This window comes from Polyodon spathula, chromosome 2, assembly GCF_017654505.1.
Source record: "Polyodon spathula isolate WHYD16114869_AA chromosome 2, ASM1765450v1, whole genome shotgun sequence".
In the NCBI taxonomy this organism is placed as follows: domain Eukaryota; kingdom Metazoa; phylum Chordata; class Actinopteri; order Acipenseriformes; family Polyodontidae; genus Polyodon; species Polyodon spathula.
In genome coordinates, this window is record NC_054535.1 from 75,714,181 (window position 1) to 75,733,517 (window position 19,337).

At 39.1% G+C, this 19,337-nt stretch overlaps 1 protein-coding gene across 1 annotated transcript in view; it reads right to left on the reverse strand.

The window, feature by feature from the left end:
* Nucleotides 1-1,251: 1,251 nt before the first annotated feature.
* LOC121300747 (E3 ubiquitin-protein ligase RNF180-like) overlaps nucleotides 1,252-19,337 on the reverse strand; it is a 40,776-nt gene continuing 22,690 nt past the window's right edge. Inside the window, exons 5-7 of the mRNA XM_041229527.1 lie at nucleotides 8,233-8,461; nucleotides 5,335-5,460; nucleotides 1,252-2,601 (exon numbers count right to left, since the gene is read on the reverse strand). Of these exons, the coding sequence (XP_041085461.1) occupies nucleotides 2,402-2,601; nucleotides 5,335-5,460; nucleotides 8,233-8,461 (555 nt within the window). The 3' untranslated portion in view covers nucleotides 1,252-2,401. The remainder of the gene's footprint in view (nucleotides 2,602-5,334; nucleotides 5,461-8,232; nucleotides 8,462-19,337) is intronic.

Here is a 19,337-nt window from a genome sequence, read left to right on the forward strand (position 1 = left end):
ACCTAGATTGGGCAATATTTGACCAGTCTTTTTACTATTCAAGCTGTCAAGTTTCTTGGTGAGTGTTGATGGACAGCAATCTTCAAGTTATGCCATACATTTTCGATTGGATTTAGGTTGGGGCTCTGACTGGGCCACTCAAGGATATTTACCTTTTTGTTCCTTAGCCACTCCAGTGAAGCTTTGGCTGTGTGCTTTGGGTCCTTGTCATGCTGAAAGGTGAACTTCCATCCCAGTTTCAGCTTTCTTGCAGAGGGCAGCAAGTTTTCATCAAGGACTTCTCTGTACTTTGTGCCATTCATTTTCCCTTCTATCCTGACCAGTGCCCCAGTCCCTGCCGATGAGAAACATCCCAATAACATGATGCTGCCACCACCATGCTTCACAGTAGGGATGGAGTTCTTTGGGTGATGTGCTGTGTTGGGTTTGCGGCAAACATAACGCTTTGCATTTAGGCCAAAAGTTCCATTTTAGTCAGACCACAAAACTTTTTGCCACGTGGCTACAGAATCTCCTGAGTGTTTTTTTTTTTTTTTTTTGCATACTTTAAACGGGATCCAAGGTGGGCTTTCTTGAGTAATGGCTTCCTTCTTGTCACTCTATCATATGGGCAGATTTGTGGAATGTTGGGATATTGTTGTCACATGCACACTTTGATCAGTCTTGACCATAAAAGCCTGTAGCTCTTTCAAAGCTAGCCTCTCTGATCAGTCTCCTCCTTGCTCGATCATCCAGTTTGGAAGGACGGCCTCATCTAGGCAGGGTCTTGGCGGTGCCATACACCTTCCACTTCTTAATAATTGTTTTGACCGTGCTCCAAGGGATATTCAAGGCCTTTGATATTTTTGTATACCCATCCCCTGATCTGTGCCTTTCAATAATTTTGTCCCGGAGTTCTTTGGAAAGCGCCTTGGTGCTCATGGTTGAGTCTTTACTTTGAAATGCACTATCCAGCAGAAGGAACCTACAGGAACTGCTGAATTTATCCTGAAATCATGTGAATTGCTACAATTTAACACAGGTGGAGGCCACTTAACTTGGTGTGCGATTTTCTAGAATTTGTTTTTCACTTGAAAGTTGTGGGGTAGGGTGTGTAGATAAATGAATATATATATATATATATATATATATATATATATATATATATATATATATATATATATATATATATATATATATATATATATATATATATATATATATATATATATATATATATATATAATATATTTAATTGCATTTTAAAGTCTATAAAAGGTGAACATTTTGAAAGGGGGTGTAGACTTTCTATAGGCACTGTATGTGTGTATAAAGATGTATTTACATAATTTATACATTTAGTATACAAGGACATCCTGGGAATATGCTCTGAACTTATGAAATTTAGTCACAGAAGTTTATTTGTTAATATATTCCAGCCTATTTGATCAACCTCCAAACCCTATGCATACTGTACTGTACTGCCATTACATTTCCCTGGAGTTGCTACTGCTTACTTATTTCAGCAAGCTAATGTGCATACTCTTTTCTACAGATTCTAAAGAATTTTACATTAAGTGCACGAAATTGTATCTGAGCTTTTGCAATTGACAGGACAGCCTCAAGATAATGTCCTTCTATCGGGGACTATTACTGCTTCTACAAACTGCCTGTTTTGTAACAAATGAGTACGCATCGATTGATTGCTGCCAAAACGCTGGCACTAAATAACCTTGCCCCAATGCATTACACAATTAATAAACTGCAGTCAATACTACAGTGTATTTATTAAAAGTAATATCTTCATTAAATAATGATTATTTTTTGGTATCTGCAGTGTTCCAGACTTGCCATAATATAAACGCACTACTACTGCAGCTTCTCAATTTGCAGTCTTTGTAGTTCCACATTGGGTGATTTAATATTTTACAGTTTCACTGTAATAGAAGTATACATTTGGGAAATTTAAGAAATGTGTAGACATCATACAGACACAATTCAAGCACATTAGAAAGACAATATCTCTAACATGTGTAAATGGTAATGTTGGATTCATGTATCAACTACATGCAAACATATTTCTCAGAAACTAATCTGCCCTTTTAATGTAAACATTCTATTCTAATTTCCTGTCAAGAAACTAGAAGCCTTGGATTCTTTATGTATTATTTATTTATATTTATTAAATTTCTTTAATTCTAACCATAATACTTTGCAATATAACCCCTGAAGGAACACTTGACATGTATCGGAATTTACACTATTTCATTTAGAAAACTACATGTATAACCCCTCAAACAAAAAAACACCACCATTTTACATAATCTAAAAACTCAATCAGATAACAAAACTGTATTATGTTATTGCCTATTAAAAACTAAAATAAGTTAGTTAATGCTGGGAGAGGCTTTGAATTAATGCACTAAAAAGGGAAGAAAAAGTAACAAAGAAAGCAGAAAACAATGAATCCAATGACCCAGTTGACAGAGTAAATGTAGACGATCACCATGTCCATGTCAAATCGCCAGCCCTGAGAGTCATCGTCAAAGTCCATAGAGTCCAATCTGTAACCCCCATGCGGGAACTGTCTTTGTGCAATTCGGTCTGCATGCCTCCTAAAACCTACAGGGAACAAAAAACAAAACAACTTTGAAAGCAAAAAGCTCTGACTGCAGTTGACTGCTGTTCACAGAAAACATATCTGTTCCCCATGACCTGATTTACCTTGAGTTGTGTTCCTAGTACTGGCAGATATTTTTTTGGAAATGCATCATCATAAAAATTCTTCCGCAGAAGTAAGATGCAGCTCTTGAAGAGAACAGCAGCCAGTCAGTTTGACCCTGAAATAATGTTTCTTTTGTGGCTCTCAAAACAGGCAACACCTTGAGAATATAATAAACTCCTCTCTACATGACATCATCCTGCAGTGTAATGCAACATAACATGAAACAAAAGCCCAATTTTTTTTTTTTTTTTTTTTTTAAATCTGTGCCAAAACAGTGATGCAATGGCAACATAAGACAGATATCTGGTTGTACATAGGATGTAAATCACACAGCTGTGGCTGCAAATATTTAACAACTATTTTTCACTGGAAAAACTGAAAGGGTGTCTTGCAAAGGGAATAATAAAGCATATTCCAGCCACAGTTTGAAGTAATGTCAGTAGTTCCTTCCTCCAAGATGATATTCTGTGACCCCTTGCTTACACAGTATTTTCCATTGTATTACAATATTTTTCATGCTGAAGAACGATTAAGAACATCTAGTAATTCTTTGTCCTGTATGAGTTTTCAGGAAGTGTACGAGTTATCCTTGCTGTGCTAAATGACTTAATTCACATTATTTGTCATAAGTGAACAGCTTCCGATTTCAAGGATTTATAACTCACTCACCCATCTGGCAGACATAAAATCTACTTTTTCAGCAAAATGTTTAAACAGTTCCAATACCTTTAATACTGTTTGGATTGGTTCTGTATTACTCTGGTTATGCAAAGTACTATGGGTTTAGTGAAGGCTTTTTTAAAATCAGCATGTTTAAAAATACAGTGCAAATTTTGGATTTACAGCAATGTTACAAACATACTTAAGGCTTAATTTCTGTTCAGTGTTCACGGCAACTTTTATATGAATATATGAATACATCCACTGTACAAGGCCATGTGCACTAATCGGGGTTAAGTGGAAATATTTTGATTTTCTATTCTTTAAAAGGAGGGGCTTGCATAGGTTCATTTTAGCAGAGGCTTTGAGCTCATAAGCTTTTATTCCTTTGTAGCTTAGGAGAAGATAACTGGGTGCAAAATCTGTGCACTGACACTCACGCGTCACATTTGTCCTACTTGAAAACTTGGACGAAGTTAAATTTTTTATTAAGCCTTTTTTTTTTAAGCTTGATTTTTATAGGACTTTCTTTTTCAGACAGAACCGTACATATCATATGGTTAGTATAAGGGTTGGATTTTGTTTGCATTGACAGCAGGAAAAAGAAATCTCAAAGAAATCTCATTCAAAAAGACAAGTGCAACTTTTCATATTAGTATGTAATAATGGCACATTTCACATACAGTGTTTACATGAAGACTTGCTTACTCTCCAGGTCACATTGCATTTCAATGAGTTTTACCAAGATCCCTATTAATGTAAGTTTTTTAAATTTCAAGGTGCAATGTGTCAATGGGTGCAATTATCTTTGTTAAAAGAAAAAAAAAAAACATCTGTAATGTTCCAAAATGAATACAAACCAATGGACTTCATATTCCTAATTTAATCTTCCATGTTGTGTTCTCTATTTGAAATGCAGGCAGTTTTACAGTAATGCATATTGCACACTGAAGTTATTGATAAATGCAAACCCAAGTGTCTGCAATCTAAACACAGAATCACATTTTTCCTATAAATGCTGAATCATTATAATAATAATAATAATAATAATAATAATAATAATAATAATAATAATAATAATAATAATAATAATAATAATAATATTTCAACCCCCAAAGGCCTTGTTACACAAGGAAGCTTACTTGCTGCAAAACAGAGGAAGCATACAGCTGCTGCATTACAGCCTGGGAGTGTCCCTGTGTAAAAAACCCGCAGCACTGTCGCTGCATACAAGGCTGCACAGTAGCTCCCTGCTGCTTCCAATTCAGGGGCTCAGGGAATTGGTAGCAGCACAGTCGCCTAATCATGTTTAAGCCTTTCTATGGAAGCCTAATAGAGGTTTTATTTTTTTTTTATAAATTTGGGTTTCATGTCCTCTCAAATGAAAGTTGATTTCTTGAAAATTAAATCCAAATTAGACTATATAATGCAATCAGGGCACATTCAAGGCATAAAGCTTTCTGAGCAACTGCAGCAGTCCTAACAGCATTGCACTTTAAGAGGCAAAACATGACAGAGCTTCAGATTTCACTACACTTCATGAACCATTAAGGGAAACAGAGTACAAATAATCAATCTCCAGTCTCCGGAGATCATGAGCCCATCCCGTATAATATCTAAATGAGGTTTACTGGTTAAAGCATCTGACAAGATAAGGGTTAAAATGGAACAAGTTCAACAACTGGTATCCAAACTCACTGTTACATTTATGTCCTTTTTATCACTGAAAAGATCCTGAGGACATGGTGTCTGTAATAAAGTTCTATGTGGATGGTTCCTTCTTTGGTTAAGTTATTATTGTGGGGATGTTGCTGTGCCAGTTCTAAGGACATATCTACCACTAGGCAGAGGGTACCATGTGCTACAAGCACAAATAATAGGTCAAGTTATCCCCCCCCCCCCCCCCCACACACACACACACACACACACACACACACACACTGAATATCATACACAGACTTTTTTCTTACCTCCAAAAATTTGGAACATTTTCCTACAGCTTGGAAGAGGCCACTTAGCACAGCTAGTTTTCTGGAAGTTCTGTTTTCTGGATAAATATTCTTTTGGGAAAAAGGTTTTTGTTGTATGGTTTAGATCTGTAACAAATAAAACAAATATGGACACTGAAAATGGAAAAGTATATTCTTATAGCTAAAGCACTGGAAATTAGTGTATCTCCAGGTTAGTTGTCTATGGGGAGAAGAACATAAACAATATATATTTGTGGAGAGAAACCTTAAACAGCACATGCCCATATAGTTTGACTTTTTAAAGTTGTTTTACTTGCTTTAATACTTTCCTGTTACTTATGCCCTTACTTGCTGTGACAGGCTAGCGAGTGGACAGAGGCCCAGAGACTGACTGCAGTTTAAACAAATAATACTTTTATTCACAAATAAACACAAAATAAAAATGTCAAAACAAATATATTCAAACACATATAATAAAACAAAATAAAGGTTTCCAGGCTGGCGATGCCTTCACTGGATCAGAAAATATAAAAACACAAACACACACACACACACACACACATATACATATATATATATATATATATATATATATATATATATATATATATATATATATATATATATATATATATATATATATTATGCTTCCTCAGCTCCCTCCTCTCCCTAATGGGAAGCTGAGGCCTCTTTTTATGTCAGGTGGCTGGATGTTGATTGATCGTTAATTACCCCAATCAACCCCAGACACACTAACACAATAAACCCAGGCAGGTAGGGGAATTTAACCCCATCCCTGCCAATCTATACAGGGCAGAGCTCTGCTCTGCCACACTTGCCTTTTTCCCAGCTGAAACTTTTAACAGGATTTTATTTACCTTCCTCTATTGACCTTGAGCTAGAATAAGAAAACTAATCTTTAAACTTCCAGTCAAATCACTGTGAATCATGTTTAATGGACGCTAGTCTTGAGTATGAAACTCACTATCTCTGAAATTTTGAATCAGAACCTCCAATAACACATACTCTATTGCAGAGTACTCTATATTTGATGCTCAGACTCTTTGCATTTTAACCCGAGTCAAGTTTCTTATCTCTGCTGGCACACATACTCAGAGATTTTATGATTTGACGCAGAAATACATTAACTGTTATACCCCTTCTCCACTGGCACATCTGACCCGTGAGAGCTTGGTACGGTACGGGTATGGGTGGTTCTCCACTGGCTATATGTCAAGACTCACAAGAACCAAACCGTGAAAGTCTGGACATCTGAATCTGGCTCAGAGTCAAGCCGGGCCTGGGGGGGGGGGGGGGGGGGTTAAGGATTTTCGTCATTACGTTGCATCAGTCAGTCAACTCCAGAAAGACAAACAATAAACAACATGCCAGGCACCGAGCGTGATGAGAGAAAAGTACAGTCTTGGGACGCTGAGGAAGTGTAGCCTCTAGTTTCTCTGTGGGCAGATAGAAGATCTGGAGTCATGCATCAGAAATGAGAAAGTGTATGCCCTAATTTCTGATGATTTGAAGCAAATGGACATAAATTGCAGGTACGGTACACTTAACATGCATTCAAAAACACAAAATCCCACCAAATTTCTTATCCTTGACCTTTATTATATTACTATAAAGAAAAGAATATATAGTAAAACAGTATACAGCTGTACCATACATACAACTACGACTCTCGTTGACCTTGTGCAGCTTCTACTAAGCACCCAAACAAAAAACAACAACAATCTTTGGAAAATTATATTTTTAAAACCTGCCTTTTTCCCCCCTTCAACAGAACTAGTTAAACTTTATTAAGTCGATATCATCAGTAAAATTGCGTGTGACGTCAGTAGCATGGCCCTGCTCTGCAGTGGAAAAACAACTCGGGCTTTCCTTAACTGCACTGTGAGGGCTCAGTACGGCTCCTGCGTGGCTCGGTTATACAGTGAAAAAGAGGTATTGGTATTTATGCACTAACTTTCCAGTTTAGTATCTATGAGCCAACAAAACCACAAATATATATATATATATATATATATATATATATATATATATATATATATATATATATATATATATATATATATTATTTATCTAAATTTTAAATTAACATTTCAAATGCCAGTTTCTGATTTTCCATCCTAGCAAGCCTACTGAAATAGTTTTAACTTAACTAGTACTTTGTTGAAAGACACTTAATTGTAACATAAATCAAGACTATTAGAGTATTCTATATATAATAATATAATAAAAGGGTTAACTGAACATTCAAAGTGTGAAATATAATCAGGCTTTAATTACCTTTATATTTATCGGGTTAGATTTACAAAACCCATGCACACCCTTGAATCCTGAAGAAAGATGCAGAACTTGGATTTATCTGGAATAAAACCCTTACAACACAGACACTGCCATCCTCAGACTGTCACAGACTCACCAGCTGAATTAAGTAATGATGAATGTCAGACACCACGATGAGAGAACAGCTTTTAAATATACCAAGTAATTTGACAAAAAAACACAACAAAAAAGTATTTAGCCCTAAAGCAATGTCACATTAAAGTAAATAATGTTAATGTAGATAAAGTGGCTGTATGTATGAATTCCCCTTATTGAACAAATCATTTATCATACTTTTATTTCACTTACTCAGAAATATTATGACAATGTATTAGTTTAAAATAACACTAGGGCCCAGGGAAATACCTGAAGCACAGAGCTGGGTTCATCCTGTGTGCATCTATATATAGTTACTTTTGCTCCGTAATGCCCCCTGTGCACCCCAGCTATCACCTCCTCTTTTTTGAAAACACACAGTATCTAGCACACCAGTCTACTCACTTGTGTAACCAGTGACCTCTGTAAATACAGCATTATTCATTTTTACCAATAATATTTTACCTGTTTGGAAAAAGACCCTTGTAATGATGGTCCGGCAGAGAGGGCATGGTGTATTGGTGGGGTTGTCCTTGGCAAGAGTGCGGAGGCATGGCTCACAGAAGATGTGGTGGCAGGGGTAACACATGTAGGGACTGAAGTACACATCCAGACAAACAGCACAGATGTAGCCATCCTTGTCAATGCCATGGACATCTTCATCGTCACTGCTTGTTAGATTTCCGGCAGAACTCTACAAGACACAATACATTAACATCACTGTGTGCTTGTAGATGAGACAACTGTTGAGATTATACCAGGAGCTGCAAATTGAGAGGCCAACTCAAGCCAAACATAAGTAAATGAATGAAAAGACATACATTCTGCAATGAAAACTATGGTAAATAAGTCTTTTGAGGGGAAAAAAAGGCAGCGGTTGTATGACATGAAGGTCATTCAGTCAATATGTGACTGTAATAAATTTTGACTTGCTAACTGCTCAGTGTGTGTTTAAAGCTTATGGATTTTCTAAGTAATTAACAGTAATAAATGAAACTGTGAAGTTTACACATTTAAAAGAGGCAGCCTTTATTTTCCAAAAATGCAGCTGAAATTTGTATGCCTGAAATTGCATAGTGTCCAGGTATTTGAGCATGGCATCAACATCCATAGACATTTTTTAATAACACACGAGTTAAAGCTTTGTGAACCTGCAGTCTCTATACTGTATTGTTGTGTATACTTACATTTTTTTTGTAAAGACAAGATGTAATGTTTACAAAAGGAGACTTGCATTCCCAAAATGATTGCAGAAACATTTCAGGGGAGAACAACAATCAAAGCAGAGGAATCAATCAACCAATCAATCAATCTTTACTTTATATAGCACCTTTCTTAGTGGACCACCATCACAAAGCGCTTTACAAGATGCAGTAACAACAAGAAAATCCATAATACTTTAAATACAGAGAAATGCATATGTGGCAGGCTGGCGAGTGGATAGAGGCCCAGAGACAGATTGCAGTTCAAATGAATATACTTTTATTATAAACAAACACAAAAATAAAAGGGCAAAAGGGCCAAAACAAAGGGATTTAAACACAAAAAGAAAGACAAAAAGCAAAACTTACAAAATTAAAGTTCCCAGGCTGGACGATGCCTTCACTGGATTCAAAAAATTCAAAAATGACAAACAACAAAACAACAACCTGCTTCCTCAGCTCCCTCCTCTTAATAGGAAGCAGAGGCCTCCTTTTATGTCAGGTGGCTGGGCGCTGATTGATCGTTAATTAAGGTAATCAACTAATCAACCCCAGCCACCTGAACACAATAAAGCCAGGCAGGTAGGGGAATTTAACCCTATCCCTGCCAATTTCACACACCTCCCCCCATGTACAACGTACACAGACTGCAATCGGCCAACCCCCCCCCCCCCCCCCCCCCCCAAGAGTCCAATTATGTCCCTTGGGTGGGCTGTTTTGGTGGGCGGTGGTGGGCAGGGTTGATGTCAGAGCCCCTAAGCCTTCTTTGGTTGAGGGGGCCCCGGATCTCCAAGGTAATACGTCGACGGCGGTCCGGCTCCCTCTGGTGGTGGAGACGGCGACGGCGGCCCGGCTCCTTCTAGTGGTGGAGACAGTGATGGCGGCGGACCCTCGGGAGGAGGCGACGGCGGCTGCGGACCCTCGGCATCCCTAGTAAACAAAAAGGAGACACCAGCAGCCTCAGGCGATGCGGAGCAGCAGGCAACCTTGGGCCACAGCTCCTCCCCTCTGGGCTCTGGGAGCGGCGGCTCCTCCCCTCTGGGCTCTGAGAGCGGCGGCTCCTCCCCTCTGGGCTCTGAGAGCGGCGGCTCCTCCCTCTCTGGTTCTCAGGACGGCAGCTCCTCCCTCTCTGGCTCTCGGGGCGGCGGCTCCTCCCTCTCTGGCTCTCGGGGCGGTGGCTCCTCCCTCTCTGGCTCTCGGGACGGCGGCTCCTCCCTCTCTGGCTCTCGGAGCGGCGGCTCCTCCCTCTCTGGCTCTCGGGGCAGCGGCTCCTCCCTCTGTGGCTCTCGGGACGGCGGCTCCTCCCTCTCTGGCTCTCGGGAAGGTGGTTCACCACTCTCTGGCTCTCGGAGCGGCGGCTCCTCCCTCTCTGGCTCTCGGGACGGCGGCTCCTCCCTCTCTGGCTCTCGGGATGGCAGCTCCTCCCTCTCTGGCTCTCGGAAAGGCGGCTCCTCCCTCTCTGGCTCTCGGGACGACGGCTCCTCCCTCTCTGGCTCTCGGGAAGGCGGTTCACCCCTCTCTGGCTCTCGGGAAGGCAGCTCATCACTCTCTGGCTCTCGGGAAGGCGGCTCACCCCTCTCTGGCTCTCGGGAAGGCGGCTCACCCCTCTCTGTTGGAATAACCAGGCCATCTCCCATGTCTACCGCCAGGTAATTCACAACCATGAGGGCAACCTCTGGGAAGCAACCTCCCACTTTTCCCACCTCTCCCCATCTCGACGCCACAGCATGTTGATAACTATGGGGAGATCGAGGACAAGGTCTGCCTCAGGGTGCGTCAACCACTCCCAGATCTCCTGGGACGGTGGTGAAGGTGGTGGTATTGGAGGTAGTGGGGTGGCCCCTGATGCCCGGGGTGAACACTGCACCTCTTCCTGGGCCTGATTGTAGGGGCATCCTGCCCAGTTGTGGCCGTCCTCCTCACACCGGCCACACCAGTTTGCCGGTGGCATGTGTGGGCAGGACCGCCAACGGTGGTCCTCCTTCCCACACCAGGAACACCAGGAGAAGAGGCTAGCCGGATCCTCCAGCGGTGGCTGCAGCAGCTTACATTTCTTCAGCTGCTGCCTTTCCTGCCTTTGCTGCTGTCTGCTCTTCTTTCCCATAATAAAAAAAATTGTCCCCCCCAAAAAAAAAAAAAAAAAAAAAAAAACACTGCAGTACTGCTCCGAGCCCCCTGGAGGCGCTATATGCCACTGCTGACACCAAATGTGGCAGGCTGGCGAGTGGATAGAGGCCCAGAGACAAACTGCAGTTCAAAAGAATATACTTTTATTATAAATAAACACAAAAATAAAAGGGCACAAGGGCCAAAACAAAGGGATTTAAAAAAAAGATAAAAAGCAAAACCTACAAAATTAAAGTTCCCAGGCTGGGCGATGCCTTCACTGGATTCAAAAAATTCCAAAATCACAAACAACAAAACACTAACCTTTAAACTTTTATTTTATAATAAGTGAACAAAATGAAAACAAAACTTAGCTCTGTTCGAGCACTAACTAAAACACACAGAAACGCCCTTTAGCACAGGATATATATATATATATATATCCCGCGACGAGAAACTCGATATATGATATATATATATATATATATATATATATATATATATATATAATATATATATATATATAGATTTATATATATATATAGATAGATAGATATAGATATAGATTTTTTTTTTTTTAATAGGGCAATCAAAGACTAATCTCACCGTTCAGTGGAGAGGAAATACCCCCTTGGGAGGAAACCTCTGATCCTGCTGGAGAGACGGCCCCCACTCTGAGCACACTAGATATACAATGTTGGACATGAGATATATCTTGGAGTGAACAGCGGATGTAGGACTACTACTGTAGAAGACTAGTGGCCCATTTTTTTTTTATTGAAAGCTGGTTGAAGTTATTTTTTTTGCTTCTGGGGTAGCTGCGCCAATATGGAATGAATGGGGGGAGCAGACAAGCTTTAAAAATGAGAGAGGAAAGATTTTTTGTTATATTAGTACTGTTTGCATTAATGAACAGGGGATCACAAGGGTTGGAGGGGATGCTACAGGAAAAAGAGCGGCAGAGAGGAATAAGGGCAGACAGGGGAGTTGAGCTTACAGAACTGCACAAATTGACCTTGGTGGAACTGGTCTGATTTGGAAATGCATAGGAAGAGGATATAGTGAGTGTCAGGGACTAGAGTGAGATCACAGAAGCAAAGAGCAAGGGAGGGAAAACTGAAGGCAGAAAGGCAAAGAGATCATTGAAAGGAGAGAAACAACCTTGGAGGAGGATTGTGATTAGGTGAAAGGGAATATCGGGGAGACAGGAGATGGGAGGAGGAGGAGGGAACACTTTGCCATTCCCTGAAAGAACAGGAGGACAGCAGGACTGATGATGGGGGAGGGGAAGATATACGGGATAGACGATATTGGTATTGAATGCCTGCTAGATGTTTTGAGGGTTCCCAAAAACAGGTGTAGATCAACTGCATGAACAACAAAGGAAATAATGAAATCCTGATTGATTTTGAAGGCAAACCAGCCTGTTGCATAGGATGAGCAGGTAGATGAAGCGAGAGCCATGTACTCTTGAGCGAATGTGAGAAGATTGCAAAGGGATGAATTTAGTTGAAAATCAAGTTGTTGATATGAGGAACAGGCAGTGTGAACAGATGGGCCGAGGGAGCCACATGTCTGAAGCCTGGAATCTGTAGACGAGAAAGCATCGGCAGCGTTACTGATACCTGGGAGGTGTCGAGCTTGCAAAATTAAGTTATTGGTAACGGATAGCCAGGTGAGCCAGCAGAGGAGTTGCATGGGAGATACGGATAGCCAGGTGAGCCAGCAGAGGAGTTGCATGGGAGATGATGAACAACCTTTGTTAATGATGTGTACAGTGGCTTGTCAGATTTTTTTCTGCCAGTAGGGGACCCAGAGGAAGGCTGTGATGACAATAGGAAACAGCTCAAGAAGGGCTGCAGATTTAGACTGTGGGGGAGAATTTGGATTTCCTGAGGCTTTGCACTGGAGAACCACTGGTTATGAAAAATACCACCGAAACTGAGGAGAGATCGTTGGGGACAGATATTAAATCGTCTCAGAACAGCCATTCCAGTGCTGTAGGAGGAAAGTCCACATCCCAATGCCTTGCCGTGCTTCTGAAGAAATGTTGTTTGTTTTTGCAAAATGCATAATTTAAATGACTGCATATCTGTATGCCGTCTGAGCAGAAGTAGCTGGAGGTGTCTTGGGAGCTGGCAATGGGAAATTTGAAGATGATGAGGAGGCACCGGCTTTGGGGCAGAGAAATGAAGAGTGGATGATGGAAGTGCATATGGTACAGGTGTTTGCTACAAAGCTGTTAAAAAATCTGTTGAAGAAATCAGGATCGGTTTGAGACCAGTCTATGAGAGTGTTATCCAGCGCTAGGCGGGATACTGCTTTGGCTGAGAATGCATTGTGAAATTGACAAAAAAAAAAAAAAAATTATCTGACAGACAAGTCAACAATATTGAACATGTAAGAGTCCAGTTCTTTCAAATGTGTTCAGCCGGTCAGAGACTGAAGAAACGGCGGAGTTGAATAAGTTGCTGAATAAGTTGCTCGATATCGTGGGTATTTGTAGATGCAGGTTGAAGAAAGAGTCAAGAGGAGCCGAGAGTTCTGGTATAACAGCAGGCAGTGAAAGGGGAGTAGCTTGGGCTGGGCTGGATTGCTTAAAGCAGGGACAAGCGACCGCTGAAGATCCTGGTTCTCTGACATAAGTGTAAAAAGTTGTCAGGATGTTAACAATGAAAAGAAAAAAATACAGGTACATTATTTAAACAGTTTTAGTAACAGTGGGGACGTATAATTCTATATTTGTTCGGAACCCAGCTACTTACTTTTTAATATACGAAAAACAAATATCATTAACCCCTGAAAGTGAATTACAGAGTCTGATAACTTACATGCTCAGTGCAGCACAGTGCAAAATACAGTTATGAGGAATTTAAGTTCATGAACAATGTGAAAAGGAGTGTGGTGGGGTACGGAGCCAGGTCGCAGTAAAGTTGTCCCTTCCAGTCAAGGTTTTTGTTCAAACTATGTTTTTTAATTTGAACTAATTAACCTCCCACCCACATCCAGGTCCTGAAGTACTTAATTGTGATATAGCTAATAGTTATGGTGTACAATACCCCCCTTATGACAGAAGTTAATGTACAGTACCTGGACATGAAACAGTGGTACCTAATTGTACCAGTACCTACTTGTGTGTTACTGTGTTGTATGCCACTGTACAAACTACAATGATTTAACATATTTTGACAAATAGATTCTAGAAAGGTTAGTAATATACTGGACAGGATGGTGCTGAAAATCTATAAAAACCTGTCATCTTAAATAGTAAAATATCTATCTGCTAGCATCAGTATAGTACTCTCAGATTCTAAAGCCTGAAATCCTATATTTAATACTGCTCTGAAATAACATTGCCACTTCACTGCACAGATCATCAACAAAGCAAATTCAGCGCTGTGCAAACCTTCCCTATTTACTACTGTATGCTTAGTATATAATAAGCTTGAAATGTTTTTTAAAGAGGTTACATCAATGTAAAAGACAACATTGTTCTCATACATAATAAACAAACAGAATGATCACAAGTATTTTGAAAAACATTCAGTATGTGGTGATAATTAAATCCCTGAATGTAACAAGATGTCAAGGGCATTTTAGTTGTTTTGAGAAAAAACGCATTAGTGTTACACTAGCTGAAACCCTGATCTACTTGCAGTAGTTTCTTCATATTGTTACCTTCAACAATTTAGAAACTTCCTATGTTCCTGTATAGCAACAGAATATACTGTTGAGTACGATATTCAAATTATTTGATGACTATGAAGAGGATTCTTTTAGTCTAGGCCGATGTTCTAAATTGTTTAATTGACTCCACTGAACCTCAATACAGCTCTTCAATTGGTGAATTAGTTATTTTTGCCCAATAAACCTGGAGTGGAATGATTCCTGATGGAATTATTTTTGCAGCTACAGTGTGTACTTTATTGAGCAAAAAACAAATCAGGAACTGTACCACAGTATATTATCCATTTATCCTGTCTATCTTAACACAGCCATTCCCACTCAAGAATCAAGTTTCCAAGGGTCTGGAGGCTAGTGGTTTTGACTCAGGCTCAGGTCAAAAGTTTAATTAATTTGGTGGTCCAAACCAAGACATCAGATGGACATGACATTGCACTGAAATCTGATAATCACTTTTTGTTTAATGACCCAATTCGGAACTGGAGCTTTAGTATCAAATGTATTTCTGTCCGTGGGAACTGGTTTGTAAAACACAATGTGACGCTGCCAGTAATCCAACGGCCTCCATGGGATTCTCTTTTAAAGCGACCATTTCTTCCCTGTTAATCAAGGAACTAAGAGTAATCAACCCTGTGCAATTAAAATATCATTAACGCCCTTCTGTAATCCATTTTGTAACCCCATTATTCTGTCCAATTTGAAATGCCCAACAGGAGTGTAAATGATCAGTAGGACTGAAGACAATGTTTGGCTACCTGACAATGCATGGCTTACCTATTAGTTTTTGGCAGGTGTCCGAGCCTGGTTTCAAAGTTTTTCAAAAGTTTTACTTCAGATTATGTCACATTGACACAAGCTCAAATAAAGTGGTTACTAGGATTCAAAGGGATCTGCCCGGGACCACCGATTTAGCCGCTGGATGTACAGTATATCATTAGTTAGTAGCTCACAATCTATTGTAACACCTACATATTCAAAGTCATCCTGATCCCCACCACTAAGTGACCCCATGTTTATCTGGTACATTTATTATCCATGTGGTATGAATAAAGTTATTTTTTCAAGATAGTCACGTCACTCATTACGCAATAGTTTAATGCCACACATTTTATCATATAGCTAGATTTGTTCCACTATCACCTACACTGGGTAAATCTTACTTGGGCACTTGTAGAAATGGTGTCATTACATTTGTCACTTTGTAAGCCTATTAATGCAAAGTCTTCTAATTAACCACAAACAGGCATACAGTCACTGTATGATGCAACAGCATAAACGTATCTTGGGAATGGCTTCACCAGGAGGACATTTTAAAGGTTGTAACGAAAGCAAATGAGCAACAGTGAATACACAATACCAGTTGTGTATACACATCTTGTGAAAATACAAAACAGTTCCACTAATTTGGGCACTCTTATTTTTCATAGTTCCATAGTTTTATTCTAAATGAATATACAAACTGGTCATAACATAAAAAGAAAAAACATATAAATATATGAATCTAGTAAGGAGTCTTATGATCCTGTACTGTTAATACACAGTCCACCTCATCAGACAGAAGTTAATGTGCCTATGTCTCAAGTTCATTTAAACAGTCAATAGGGTTACAGTTCCCCATATTGAGTTTATTATTAAGACAAAACAAACTTTTATTTAATTTGGCAAAGGAAGTGTATGATTTAGAGGAATGTTCCAGGATGACTGGGTGATACAATGTACAGCATATAGTCCTTGAGGTGGATTGGTTAGATCTTGACATGTTATTGAATTAATGTATGCTAGCCAAGTGACTTTGTGTCTCTTCATTCAGTTTGAGCAGCAAGTAATCCACCCAGAATGATGTACGCCAAACAATGCAAGAAGATAAACAATAACTGAAGTCAGACAGAATTTGGTGGAAGAATGCCTACATGAAAACAACTAGAAAAAAATCTAAACCTAAATTACAAATAAACCAACAACACAGAATATTTAGTTTGGGCATTATCACAATAATACCTTCATATAATATTTCCATTATTACTGAGTATACCTTTATGTACAGTATAACGCATGACTGAAGCAGACTTAAAAGTATAAAAAAAAAAAAAAACCTCACCCACTCATGTTTTGTTTCTTGTCAAAGTGATAAATTAAAATACTACAGTATAGTGTCACCTCAGACTACAGCTAAAAGAAACCAGAAGTCTCAAACTGTCAGGTAACAGGGTTATTAAACAAAAACAGCCTAATTATTTAAGAGGCTGCTCACTCCCATGATCATGCCACTGTAGGAACATGCGTTGCTACAGTACCTGCAGATAAATAAAACCTTCAATATATTCACCAATAATCATCAGCTGATCTGTCAGCTGTCATGAACATTTTCTTCATGCTACATTACCTTCAATCAGCCCCTCCAGGAAAATCTAAATGCAGTTTGAGTATATTCACTGGCAGAACACAAAGAGACTGGTGCTGCGACAGACACCAAATATGATTTATTTTCTCAGAAATGAGTAAAGCTTAGGGCATTTTACTGCCTTTATTACTCCACTGTCTGATATAATTGTTCTGAATGCAGTGACCTAGTTGAACTGACTTTCACTGCAGAAAACAACCACCCTGCCTCTATGCAGTAGTGAAAAGGAGCAATCGGAATCACATCTCCATTAACGCTTTATTTTAATGAGCAGGAACATTTGGTAGCAAACAAGGAAATGCAGTGAGGCCTAGCTCTAGGGAAGGTACAGTGATCTGATCTTTGAGTGTTGTAAGTCTGCTCGGAAAGTATTTGTTTTTTGTTTTTTTCACAAGAGATACAAATTTAGGAGAACAAGATATTTCCCTGGATACAAACTATAACTTTTAAAAATAAAATACTGTTCAAAACATCATATATAAATAGGGGTTTATCTAAATCGCGATTCTGCAGAAATCATGAAATTGAGGGGTCATTGTGAAATTCACCTCTTTTAGGGGCCAATGCATATGGACAAGTACAGAGAAAAAAAAAAAAAAGGAAACCTTGTTTAAATTAACAACTGCACAATGCATGAGACGCAAACTACGCATCTTTCATCTGTAGATAGCCCTTTTTTATTCCTTCGCCGTCCTGTATGCATTGCACGTAAGCAAAAAACAAACAAACAGAAAATGTCCACAAATAATATTTACAAAAAAAATCTCCAAAGCAGTTATGGTTGTTGTTTACTATTCAAATATGAACGAAGTTTTAATCAGCCTATCAGTATTGCTTTTCTGTGACCTGTACTGTGAAGTAGGGGGTGGGACAAAGTTAGGTGCTGCTTTTCATTAGGTTGTTAAAATCTAGTTTTCAGCATTGGAGGTAAAATAGTAGAAATGGACTACAAAAAAAGCAAAGTATATTTCGTCTGATGATCGTTTCAAGATATTTCCCAAAGACACTGTACATGCAGATCGAGGTAATTGTTTTGCATATCTTAATGTGTCTTTGGAGAAAATACGATCGCTCGCTATTTAGCTTCAGAATCACACATTAAACAAAAGCTACTACAGAGGCTGTTGAACAGAACGTAAAATAAACAGCTTTCAGAAACCAAACTGGAAAGTCAGCCCAGACAAAAAGTGTTCCTGTCTGCAAGTTAAATCCGTACTAAAACGATCTAGCAGAGCCACCTCGCTTCAACCTGCTGCTTACTTTTTCGCAGTTGGAATTTTAGACCGGAATAGCCTAGCCAACGTTTTCTTTGTTTTGACGCGGTACTAATAAAATAAATTATTGGATGGGGCAAATAACACTTCAATGAACGTGCTGCATACATTGCCTGTATTAAAGTATGCCAGATGCCCTTCGTAATCGAGTTTTGGAGTGGTTTCTAATCGAGTTCCACATCTGTATAACTTGGAAAAGCTTTGCCTTAACACCAATTCAGTGGATGCAGAATGTGCAGTCTCAATGTATGGGCAAGTCAACTGCAGAGGGATGCTGCTTGCTTGCCTTTAACAAATGACAGCACTCTGTTTTAGTAAAATAGCAAGTACCACTCTTTTTATGCTTTATAGTGTTCTGAAATACTGTCTACGTAGGTTTATTTAATGTTTAAACAGGTCCGCTAAATGTCCGCGAAATTCTAATTTTATTCCACAACCTAACAGTGAAAAATACGTACATTTACCGCGAATTAAGTAGACCCCTATATATAAAGTAAGAAACCTACAGTACATTATACATTCACAGTGCACTGGAGGCAATATTTACTGCATTATTTTATTAGCTACATGGTCTTCGTGCAGAAAAAAAAGCACAATGATATGCATTTGCTCTACTTACAGCAACATTCTCTGTATAACCCAATAATGGAAAGCACATATCACACATTAACGGTGCAATTCTTTACTTATAATCAAAATAAATAGATTTGTTTTAGGTAGGAATTCAATTAGGCTTTAGCCTAGATATTCAAGATGTATTATGAGCTCATTCTCCACCTTTTCATTCAGTCCATATTGTTTGTAATCTATCCATTACAGCATTCTTAACTAACCCATCTCTTATACTTATATATAATATTTTATGTCTAAAACGTGTTACTCCATTATTAAATGAATCAAAGT